The following is a 12871-nucleotide window of genomic DNA, read 5'->3' on the forward strand; positions in this document are numbered from 1 at the left end:
TCACTCAGTGTACTACTGTCACTCAGTGTACTACTGTCACTCAGTGTATTACTGTCACCCAGTGTACCACTTGTCACTGCAGACCAGTACAACGCATATCGTCCTCATCCACCACAATCTCCACTTCTACTGCCATCCATCACTCGTCAAAACAAAACACCCACATGCACCACCACCATCACCACATTCACCACAATCCCCACCACACCGGCAAACCTCCGTGCTGAGGGACTGACCACCTCAAAACAACGTCTTCTAGAGTGATGGACTGATGATTACATCGTCTTCACATCTCTACTGCTTCTGCTACCTCCTCTGTACGCGACTGAAGAAGCCTGCTGTGCAGATGCAAGGTTTTGGAATAAAGATATGCAAATGTTGCACGTGTGTCCTGTGTTGTAAACAACTGTCATAGGCAAAGGTTTCATTTAAACATTAAACGTTAATTTAAACCTGCATAAGGTTTATGCATGGTATAAACCATGGTAATATATACCGACAAGTTGGCTTAGAAACACAAGTAACCAAAACATATATATATATATATATATATATATATATATATATATATATATATATATATATATAATTATATATATATAATTATATATATATAATTATATATATATATATATATATCCTAGGTAGTAGGTTGGTAGACAGCAACCGCCCAGGGAGGTACTACCGTCCTGCCAAGTGAGTGTAAAACGTAAGCCTGTAATTGTTTTACACGATGGTAGGATTGCTGGTGTTTTTTCTGTCTCATAAACATGCAAGGTTTCAGGTACGTCTTGCTACTACTACTTACACTTAGGTCACACTACACATACATGTACAAGCATATGTATACACACCCCTCTGGGTTTTCTTCTATTTTCTTACTAGCGCTTGTTCTTGTTTATTTCCTCTCATCTCCATGGGGAAGTGGAACAGAATTCTTCCTCCGTAAGCTATGCGTGTTGTAAGAGGCGACTAAAATGCCAGGAGCAAGGGGCTAGTAACCCCTTCTCCTGTATATATACTATATACTTTTGTTTTTCCTTTTGGGCCACCCTGCCTCGGTGGGATACGGCTGGTGTGTTGAAAGAAAGAAATATATATATGCAATAAGATCACAGTAAACAGGTGATATTAGAGTATGCAAAACAACCACTGTGAAAGAATAGAGAAATTCCAAGCACTCTCGTGACTACTCACATTATCAAGGAACAATGAAAGTAATGCATGAAAGGAAGGCATATAAAGGGACTAGCCCACACCTCACTATCACATCCCACAACAAAGCAACACCTGACGCGCGGCTTGTAAGAAAGGGAACACTGCAGCAGGCCCGCTGGCCCAACTAGACAGGTCCTTCACACAACCCACCAACAAAATATTCTACCCAAGAATTAAGAATTTTAAAATTTATTATTTGTCCAATGTATTATTAAATTCCTCCCAAATTCTATTAATTATAAAAACCAAAGGAAATATTCATATTATTGTCAAAACTGCTTTTTATGAAACAAGATTCAATTATATTCCTGTCGACCATGGACTTGCTTGATACTACTTTCTTAGATGATACTGAAACCTATTCTAAACTTAGGAAAAATCCCCTAGAAACCGTTAACAGCAATTTCAATAAAACAATAAAACTTCTACTGAAAGGCAAAGATGAATTAGTCAAACAATTTACTTCCACTAATCCATCTTTGCCTTACATGTATGGACTAATAAAAACACACAAACCAGGGAATCCAGTCAGACCAATTATTAGCTCCATAGGGTCAGTTTCATATAAATTATCCAAATGGCTTGTTGATATTTTGAGCCCTATTGTTGGCAAAATTTCTAACTTTAATGTTAAAAACAACATAGACTTGGTTGATAAATTAAGCTCCTTAACTGACTTAAATGATTTTAACATGGTTAGTTTTGATGTTACTTCCTTGTTTACGAAAGTTCCTGTTGATGATTTATTAAGTTTCTTATCTGAAGAACTCGTTAACTATGATTTACCATTGCCAGTTCCTACTATCATTAAACTTATTAAACTTTGCATTGTTGATGCAAAATTTGTATTTAATGATAAGTTTTACACTCAGAAGTTTGGTATGGCAATGGGAAATCCTCTTTCACCTGTTCTTAGTAACCTATACATGGAATTTTTTGAAACAAGGTTGCTTAACACAATCCTCCCTAATAGAGCTAAATGGTTCAGATATGTTGATGATATTTTGTGTCTTATGCCCAAAAATGTAGATATACACCATTTCCTTGGAAAATTAAATAGCTTAGCCCATTCTATAAACTTTACTGTTGAGTTTGAAGAAAATAACTCATTGCCTTTTCTAGATGTTTTAATTATTAAGGGTAATAATGAATTCAAATTTAAAATTTACAGAAAACCTACAAATAACTGTTCCTATGTCCACTATTATTCCTCGCATCAAGATAAAGTCAAACTGTCTGTTTTCTCATCAATGTTTTTGAGAGCTTTACGAATTTGTAGTCCAGAGTTCATAGATGAGGAAATATCCAAAATTTATGAAATAGGTAATGATTTAAAATACCCAAGAAACGTAATTGATAAATCTTTTAAAATTGCTAGAAATACTTTTTACAATCCAAAAAGGGACAACCAACCTTATTCAACTAAAAATATGTTGGTTCTCCCTTACCATGAAAACTTGGTTGATATGCCTTCTCTTCTTAAGACTTTTAATATTAAAGTTGTATTCAAAAATCTTGATACAGTAAAAAAACTTTTGATAAAGAATTCCCCCCAAAATGCTGATGGATGTGTCTATAAGATTCCTTGTAAAATTTACGATAAAGTTTATTATGGTCAAACTGGTAAAAATCTCGAAATAATGTAAGGGACCTGGGAGTAGTAATGTCTGAGGATCTCACTTTCAAGGATCACAACAGTGCCACGATCGCACGTGCAAAGAAAATGATAGGATGGATAATGAGAACCTTCAAAACGAGAGATGCCAAGCCCATGATGATCCTTTTCAAATCACTTGTTCTCTCTAGGCTGGAATACTGCTGTACATTAACATCTCCATACAAAGCAGGTGAAATCGCAGATCTAGAGAGTGTACAGAGATCCTTTACTGCACGTATAAGTTCTGTCAAGCACCTTAACTACTGGGAACGCTTGAAAGCACTTGACTTGTACTCGTTGGAACGCAGGAGGGAGAGATATATCATAATCTACACTTGGAAAATCTTGGAAGGAATGGTCCCAAATCTGCACACAGAAATCACTCCCTACGAAAGTAAAAGACTGGGCAGGCGATGCAAAATGCCGCCAATAAAAAGTAGGGGCGCCATTGGTACACTAAGAGAAAACACCATAAGTGTCCGGGGGCCCAAAACTGTTCAACAGCCTCCCATCAAGCATTAGGGGAATTGCCAATAAACCCCTGGCTGCCTTCAAGAGAGAGCTGGACAGATACCTAAAGTCGGTGCCGGATCAGCCGGGCTGTGACTCGTACGTCGGACTGCGTGCGGCCAGCAGTAACAGCCTAGTTGATCAGGCCCTGATCCATCGGGAGGCCTGGTCGTGGACCGGGCCGCGGGGGCGTTGATCCCCGGAATAACCTCCAGGAATAACCTCCAGGTAAGATTAAAACAACATAAATATAGCATTAGAACTGGACAAGATTCCAATGCTCTATTTATTCATGTAAGAGATTTTAACCATCCAATTGATTTTCAAAAAGTTGAGAAAGTAGTATCAAGCAAGTCCATGGTCGACAGGAATATAATTGAATCTTGTTTCATAAAAAGCAGTTTTGACAAAAATATGAATATTTCCTATGGTTTATGTAAATTAGATCCATTTATAATTAATAGAATTTGGGAAGAATTTAATAATACAATGGACAAAAAATAAATTTAAAAATTCTTAATTCTTGGGTAGAATAGTTTGTTAGTGGTTGTGTGAAGGACCTGTCTAGTTGGGCCAGCGGGCCTGCTGCAGTGTTCCCTTTCTTATAAGTCGCGCATCAGGTGTTGCTTTGTTGTGGGATGTGATAGTGAGGTGTGGGCTAGACCCTTTATATGCCTTCCTCTGATGCATTACTTTCATTGTTCCTTGATAATGTGAGTAGTCACGAAAGCGCTTGGAATTTCTCTCTCTCTCTCTCTCTCTCTCTCTCTATATATATATATATATATATATATATATATATATATATATATATATATATATATATATATATATATATATATATATATATATATATATATATGCAATGAGATCACAGTAAACAGGTGAATTCAGAATATGCAAAACAACCACTGTGAAAGAATAGAGAAATTCCAAGCGCTTTCATGACTACTCACATTATCAAGGAACTATGCAGAGTTCCTTGATAATGTGAGTAGTCACGAAAGCGCTTGGAATTTCTCTATTCTTTCACAGGGGTTGTTTTGCATATATATATATATATATATATATATATATATATATATATATATATATATATATATATATATATATATATATATATATATATATATATATATATATATATATATATATATATATATATATATATATATATATATATATATATATATATACATATCGTTTATAAAACGTTTCGATCCCAGGATTGAAACGTGTCTGTCTTAAACCAAGGTTTTACCCTTTAACGACGCCACTTGGCACTTTGTTCCACTCTTCCACAACTCTTGTACCAAACCAAAATTGTCCCAAATTTTTTAAATCTAATTTTTTCTCCACTTGTGCCCATTGCTATGAGTTCTGTCTTGGTTAGATATTATTAGCAAGTTATTTGCATCACCTTTATAACTTCCACTTATTGACCTCAGTCATATCCCCCCTAATTCTACGCCTTTCTAGAGAGTACAGATTCAGGCCCCTCAGTCTGTCCTCATAGGAAAGATTTCTGATACATGGTATCACCTCTGTCTACCTCACATGTTGCATAAAGATTCCCATATGTTGCATAAGTGTCTCAATCTTCACTTTGTCATCCTCGTCTGTATATTTTGCGTCGTGGTTGTGTTCATTCTGTAACCCCCAGGAAACCCAAGGCATATATGTACAACACCCGTCAGTACGTCAATACGGCTACCGAGACGTTGAACTCGGGTTATACATCAACCTGACGGTATCATATCCATTACTGTGGGTGTTCAACTTGTATGTTCAACTGGTGAACAGAGAAAGAGACAAGGTGAACATATGAACGTTCATGGAGGAACACGGCAGTAGTCTGACTGGCTCATGCTAGGCAGGTCCTCGTTAAACACGAACCCACTAACAAATATATCTGGCCAACCCCTTTTCACTGCTAACCCTACTCACCCAGGTGAAAGTCCGACTCTGGAAATAAATGGTATAAAATACCGACACAATGGAAATATAAACACATATGCAGTATAATGTGATCCTTTATTGACAACGTTTCGCCCACACAGTGGGCTTTTTCAAGTCACAAACAGATCTACCTGGGGTGGAAGGTACGTGAGTATTTATAGTCAGGTTCAGAATGCTGAGGTCAGGTGGAGAATGCTGCATCTGATGTACCGGTACATCATCAGATGCACACGTTGTCAATAAAGGATCACATTATACTGCATATGTGTTTATATTTCCAAAGTCCCACTCTAATCCAACCCCTCTCGTGTTAAAAATTATATAAAATACTGTGAACATCAAAATGGTATACAATACCGACAGGTTGGTAGGTAAGACACATAGGCAACAGTTAGGCAACTTTATTCCGAAACGTTTCGCCTACACAGTAGGCTTCTTCAGTCGAATACAGAAAGTAGGCAGGAACAGTAGAGATGTGAAGACGATGTAAACAGTCCATCACCATCAGTATAAAATATTGCTTTTCCAAGGTTTATAGACTGATTACATCATTTTCATTTTATTACTACACCTGCTGCCTCTGTATTTGACTGAAGAAGCCTACTGTGTAGGCGAAACATTTCAACACTAAAGATACCCAACTGCTGCACATGTGTCTTAATTAATTACCAAGCCCCTCTCATTCATGTAAGGACCTGCCTCGTATGGGCCAGTAGGCCTTCTGCAGAGTTCCACCACTCTTATTTTATGATGTATCTAATAAAGTTGGTAGAATTACCGACAATATGTAAAGTAAAAGGACACAAGTGCAACTAATGTGACATTTTATTGTGGCAACGTTTCGCTCTCCACGAGCTTTATCAAGCCATGGCTTGATAAAGCTCCTGGAGAGCGAAACGTTGCCACAATAAAATGTCACATTAGTTGCACTTGTGTCCTTTTACTTTACATGATGTATCTAGGTGGTGTGTTTACTTACCCTTGTCTCTGTGCTACCTTCATCCACCACCTGGGTATCCTCTTGCCGTGGGTGGGCTGCCCCACCAGGAGGGCTACCAGGCACACGCACACCCACCCCCACACCTTCATCACCGCCCCTCACAGATCACTAGTCACAACAGTAGAAAGCCAGGTCCCCTCCAGGACATGCCAGGTCTCCCGGCTGGGATGGTTTCTCTCTCCTGGCGGAGATGCGTCGTCTGTGGGCACAAGCTGCTGCAGCAGCGGTGATGCCTTGGTTAGGTTCGTTGTGGTGCGGCGTGGCGCATGCGTGTATGCGTGTGCTCAGGGCGGAGGAGGGCCGCTGACTGGCTCCCTGCTGGTGGTTGGTGACTAGTCAGTGCCCCGACACCAATGGGTATACCAGAGCGCCCCCACACACACACACCGCCCATGCCACCTGTTACTCCCACGCCCAACCTACCTCGCCCATAACTCTACCCGCCTCTCTGGACAAACCGAGGTCAACACCGCCCACGCTGCTCCTGTAGCAGTCGTGGGCATGTCTGAAGTCTCCCTCCCTCTTCAGTCTACTGCCCACGTCATGCCTGTAGTCCCTAGTACCCCACTGCCCACGTTTACTCCTGGGCCCGTCAGGGGCAAGCCTAGAGTCTTTCCCGGCAGACACAGCCTCCCACAGGCCGTCCTGCTCTCTCTCTCTCTCTCTCTCTCTCTCTCTCTCTCTCTCTCTCTCTCTCTCTCTCTCTCTGTCTCTCTCTCCTCTTTTTTTTTTTTTTTTTTTTTTTTTACACAGGGTTTGACAAGGTTAAGGATCCCTAGCTTTATTGACAGCTATTTACAGGTTAAGGATTCCTAACTTTATTGGCAAGCTAAGAGCTGTTACCTACATCAGCTCATTTGAAAGCATTTTTGTTATGAGACATACAAGTAGGGAACAGGATGAAGTTGGAGCCATCTGTGGGCCAGCATTTTCATTTGATCAACTGACGTTATCTCGTTGACATCATTATGCTGTACGAATGTGTTCCATACTGAGTCATCCTGGGTATGTATGATCTCAGATGGAGTGATGTTCTGGAGGAAGGGTACAGCCAGAGTGAAGTTGCTGCTTTCTGCCCGTCTTGTGGCATAAAAGCTTGTTTCACGCTGTCCTCGAAGTGGATCCAAGTGTGGTATTTTGACAATATTGGCCTTGTACATAACAGTAAGGCCACCCACATCCCTCCTATGTTGGAAGGCTCTGCTGAAATGACAGATCTATCCAGGATGGGTCCAGGCGAGAGATGAGACGTCTTGCTCTGCTCTCTCTGTCAAGCAGTCGCAGATGAGGAGGGGGGCAGGCAAACCAAGAAAGTGGAGCATACTCAAGGTGTGAGCGTGACTTGTGCCTCGTACGGGATCTTGCAACCCCTACTGTCAAGCAGATGCGAGATACGGCGAAGTGCTGTAAGCTTCTGGCTGCCTTGTTTGCAAGATTTACAACATGGTTCTTCATGGTTAGTTTGGAGTCAAATTTCACCCCAAGGATATCAACTTCTTCTCCAGGTGCCAACATCGTCCCATTCATCCTTACTACTGCGCCAGCATTACCATCATGGTGCCTAGAGACGAACATCATTTGCGTTTTTTCAGGTGCAAATGTTACTTGCCATCTATTTCCCCAAGCTGATATAGCTCTCAGCTGGTGATTGATGTAGCTTAGAGCAGCTGGCATTTCTTCTCTTGGATAAGTGAATGTCAGTGTACAGTCGTCTGCATATGCATGTGATTCTGGGATGAGATGAAGAAGGTCGTTGAAGTAGACATTCCATAACAGTGGACCCAGCACACTTCCTTGTGGAACGCTTGCCCCAATAGGATGCCTTGCTGATTCCGTTCCATTGAGGACTACACTTAGAGATCTACTCCATGAAGGTAATCACTGAGGAGACATAGCGTAGAGCCTGCAATTCCCAGTGCTTGAAGTTTTGCTAAGAGGCCCTGGTGCCACACCCGGTCGAAAGCGCCAGCAATGTCCAGTGCTACCACACAGCTGACTTTGGATTCATCCAGTGACTGGTGCCACTTAGTGGAGAGGTTTAACAACAGATCAGCAGCAGAGTAACCTTTCCTGAAGCCATATTGACGATCACAAAGTAGTGAGTGGTAGTCAAAAAAATCTGTCATTTGTCTTGAGATTATTGTCTCAAGGATCTTACCAGTGATTGACAGGAGTGACACTGGTCTGTAGTTGCTGATTTCTGCTCTGCTCTCTCTCTTTTTTTTTTTTTTTTTTTTTTTTTTTTTTTTTTTTTTTTTTTACACAGGGTTTGACAAGGTTAAGAATTCCTAGCTTTATTGACAGCTATTTACAGGTTAAGGATTCCTAACTTTATTGGCAAGCTAAGAGCTGTTACCTACATCAGCTCATTTGAAAGCATTTTTATTGTTATGAGACATACAAGTAGGGAACAGGATGAAGTTGGAGCCATCTGTGGGCCAGCATTTTCATTTGATCAACTGACGTTATCTCGTTGACATCATTATGCTGTACGAATGTGTTCCATACTCGAGTCATCCTGGGTATGTATGATCTCAGATGGAGTGATGTTCTGGAGAAGGGTACAGCCAGAGTGAAGTTGCTGCTTTCTGCCCGTCTTGTGGCATAAAAGCTTGTTTCACGCTGTCCTCGAAGTGGATCCAAGTGTGGTATTTTGACAATATTGGCCTTGTACATAACAGTAAGGCCACCCACATCCCTCCTATGTTGAAGGCTCTGCTGAAATGACAGATCTATCCAGGATGGGTCCAGGCGAGAGATGAGACGTCTTGCTCTGTTCTCTACTCTGTCAAGCAGTCGCAGATGAGAGGGGGGGCAGGCAAACCAACAAAGTGGAGCATACTCAAGGTGTGAGCGTACTTGTGCCTCGTACAGGATCTTGCAACCCCTACTGTCAAGCAGATGCGAGATACGGCGAAGTGCTGTAAGCTTCCTGGCTGCCTTGTTTGCAAGATTTACAACATGGTTCTTCATGGTTAGTTTGGAGTCAAATTTCACCCCAAGGATATCAACTTCTTCTCCAGGTGCCAACATCGTCCCATTCATCCTTACTAACTGCACAGCATTACCATCATGGTGCCTAGAGACGATCATCATTTGCGTTTTTTCAGGTGCAAATGTTACTTGCCATCTATTTCCCCAAGCTGATATAGCTCTCAGCTGGTGATTGATGTAGCTTAGAGCAGCTCTCTCTCTCTCTCTCTCTCTCTCTCTCTCTCTCTCTCTCTCTCTCTCTCTCTCTCTCTCTCTCTCTCTCTCTCTCTCTCTCTCTCTCTCTCTCACTCTCACTCACTCTCTCTCTCTCTCTCTCTCTCTCTCTCTCTCTCTCTCTCTCTCTCTCTCTCTCTCTCTCTCTCTCTCTCTCTCTCTCTCTCTCTCTCTCTCTCTCTCTCTCTCTCTCTCTCTCTCTCTCTCTCTCTCTCTCTCTCTGAGTACCTTCATCACTACCATTTAACATAAGAACATAAGAATGGAGGAACACTGCAGAAGGCCTACTGGCCCATGCAAGGCAGGTCCTTATCAAAACGACCTCTACCTAAAGCTACCCAAGAAATAACTCCCGTACCCAATGACATCAATCAAACCAATCCCCTCCCACTCATATATTTGTCCAGTCTCTTCTTATTAAGAGACCTGGGAGTAGTAATGTCTGAGGATCTCACTTTCAAGGATCACAACAGTGCCACGATCGCACGTGCAAAGAAAATGATAGGATGGATAATGAGAACGTTCAAAACAAGAGATGCCAAGCCAATGATGATCCTTCTCAAATCACTTTTTCTCTCTAGGCTGGAATACTGCTGTACATTAACATCTCCATTCAAAGCAGGTGAAATCGCAGATCTAGAGAGTGTACAGAGATCCTTTACTGCACGTATAAGTTCTGTCAAGCACCTTAACTACTGGGAACGCTTGGAAGCACTTGACTTGTACTCGTTGGAACGCAGGAGGGAGATATATATCATAATCTACACTTGGAAAATCTTGGAAGGTATGGTCCCAAATCTGCACACAGAAATCACCCCCTACGAAAGTAAAAGATTGGGCAGGGGATGCAAAATGCCCCCAATAAAAAGTAGGGGCGCCATTGGTACACTAAGGGAAAACACCATAAGTGTCTGAGGCCCAAGACTGTTCAACAGCCTCCCATCATGATGAAATTAAGACACATGTGCAACATCTGGGTATCTTTATTGTAGACGTTTCGCCATCCAGTGGCTTTATCAATACAAATTCTAGGACATATCTTGAAGACAGTAGGACTATATACAGAAGATGAGGTATTCAGTCCCTCAACCTTGGAGTAGGTGCGAAGAGCACCGTAGTCATGGAGATTCTGAAGCAGAAGCAAGGAGCCTGGAGCTTATATAGTAACGTCAGGTGTAGCAGACGAGGGCATAGTCACTGGCAGGCGGGATTCCCCAGTGGAAGTAGGTCCTTCCCAAAGAGATGGGTTAGTTGTAGTAGTAGTTGTCGTAGTCGTGAAGGTTATGTACCTACTTCCACTGGGGAATCCCACCTACCAGTGACTATGCCCTCGTCTGCTACACCTGACGTTACTATATAAGCACCAGGCTCCTTGCTTCTGCTTCAGAATCTCCATGACTACGGTGCTCTTCGCACCTACTCTAAGGTTGAGGGACTGATTACCTCATCTTCTGTATATAGTCCTACTGTCTTCAAGCTATGTCCTAGAATTTGTATTGATAAAGCCACTGGATGGCGATACGTCTACAATAAAGATACCCAGATGTTGCACATGTGTCTTAATTTCATCTTGTCGATATTATATACCATTCTTGCACAGCCTCCCATCAAGCATTAGGGAAATTGCCAATAAACCCCTGGCTGCCTTCAAGAGAGAGCTGGACAGATACCTAAAGTCAGTGCCGGATCAGCCGGGCTGTGGCTCGTTCTCACTACATTCTCACTACTACTACTACTCTGCACCTCTCCTTCCGACAGTATTTAAATCTCCGCACTGTCGCTTGATCTTCAGATAGTTCCTGACTATGGAACTGAACTTCTCCAGGCTGAGGGACTGACTACCTCAAATTCTACGACTTCAAGGGTGATGGACTGATTACATCGTCTTCACATCTATACTGTTCCTGCCTACTTTCTGTATTCGACTGAAGAAGCCTACTGTGTAGGCGAAACATTTCGGAATAAAGTTGCCTAACTGTTGCCTATGTGTCTTACCTACCAACCTGTCGGTATTGTATACCATTTTGATGTTCATGTTGCTCGTACGTTGGACTGTGTGCGGCCAGCAGTAACAGCCTAGTTGATCAGGCCCTGATCCATCGGGAGGCCTGGTCATGGACCGGGCCGCGGGGGCGTTAATCCCCGGAATAACCTCCAGGTAACCTCCAGGTACCCAAGGTCCTAGCCTCTATCACCCCACTGGGAAGACTGTTCCACGCATCTACAACTCTGTTAGAAAACCAGTACTTACCTACGTCCTTTCTAAATCTAAATTTATCCAACTTAAATCCATTATTCCTGGTTCTTACCTGGTTCGACACCCTCAGTACTTTATTAATGTCTCCATTTTTTATGCCCGTCATCCACTTATACACTTCAATGATATCTCCCCTCATTCTACGCGTCTCCAGAGAGTGGAGATTTAAGGCTTTAAGTCTATCTTCATACGGGAGGTTCCTTACACAGTAAATCATTTTAGTCATTCTTCTCTGTATGTTCTCTAATGAGTCTATATCAATCCTGTAGTAAGGGGACCAAAACTGAGCAGCATAATCTAAATGAGGTCTCACTAGTGATGTATAGAGCTGTAAAATAACTTTTGGACTTCTGTTACTTATACTTCTTGAGATAAATCCAAGTAATCTGTTGGCCTTGTTGCGCACACTAAGGCACTGCTGTCTTGGCTTTAGATTTCTGCTTACCATGACTGTAGATGAATGGTTCAGAGAACCGACATGTTGATAAATTAGACACATGTGCAACTCTTGGGTATCTTTATTGAGGAAACGTTTCGCCACACAGTGGCTTCATCAGTCCATACAAAGGAGAATCTTGAAGAACAGGAGGAGAATGAGGTAATCAGTCCCTCAACCTTGAGTCGATGTGGTCAGTCCATCAATCTATTCAAGATTGATGGACTGAACACATCGACTCAAGGTTGAGGGACTGATTACCTCATTCTCCTCCTGTTCTTCAAGTTTCTCCTATGTATGGACTGATGAAGCCACTGTGTGGCGAAACGTTTCCTCAATAAAGATTCCCAAGAGTTGCACATGTGTCTAATTTATCAACTCCCAAGTCTTTTTCACATTCTGTATGACCAAGCTCTACTTCACCTAGATTATAGCTTCGAGGGTTATTTTCATTACCAAGGGCAAGTACCTTACACTTATCCACAATGAACTTCATCTGCCATTTTTCAGACCAAGACATTAATTTGTCCAAATCGTCCTGGAGTTCATTGCTATCCTCCTCAGAGTGAATTATACGGCCTATCTTTGTATCATCAGCAAACTTACTCATGTCACTCGTAATCCCTT

The 12871-nt window shown here is 41.7% G+C and overlaps 1 protein-coding gene across 1 annotated transcript in view; it reads right to left on the reverse strand.

Annotated features, from left to right (window-relative positions):
* LOC128697911 (uncharacterized) overlaps window positions 1-6584 on the reverse strand; it is a 94568-nt gene extending 87984 nt beyond the window's left edge. The window contains exon 1 of the mRNA XM_070099612.1: window positions 6324-6584. Within this exon, the coding sequence (XP_069955713.1) occupies window positions 6324-6433 (110 nt within the window). The 5' untranslated portion in view covers window positions 6434-6584. The remainder of the gene's footprint in view (window positions 1-6323) is intronic.
* Between the last annotated feature and the right edge of the window lie 6287 nt (window positions 6585-12871).

Source organism: Cherax quadricarinatus, chromosome 68 (genome assembly GCF_038502225.1).
Source record: "Cherax quadricarinatus isolate ZL_2023a chromosome 68, ASM3850222v1, whole genome shotgun sequence".
NCBI lineage: Eukaryota > Metazoa > Arthropoda > Malacostraca > Decapoda > Parastacidae > Cherax > Cherax quadricarinatus.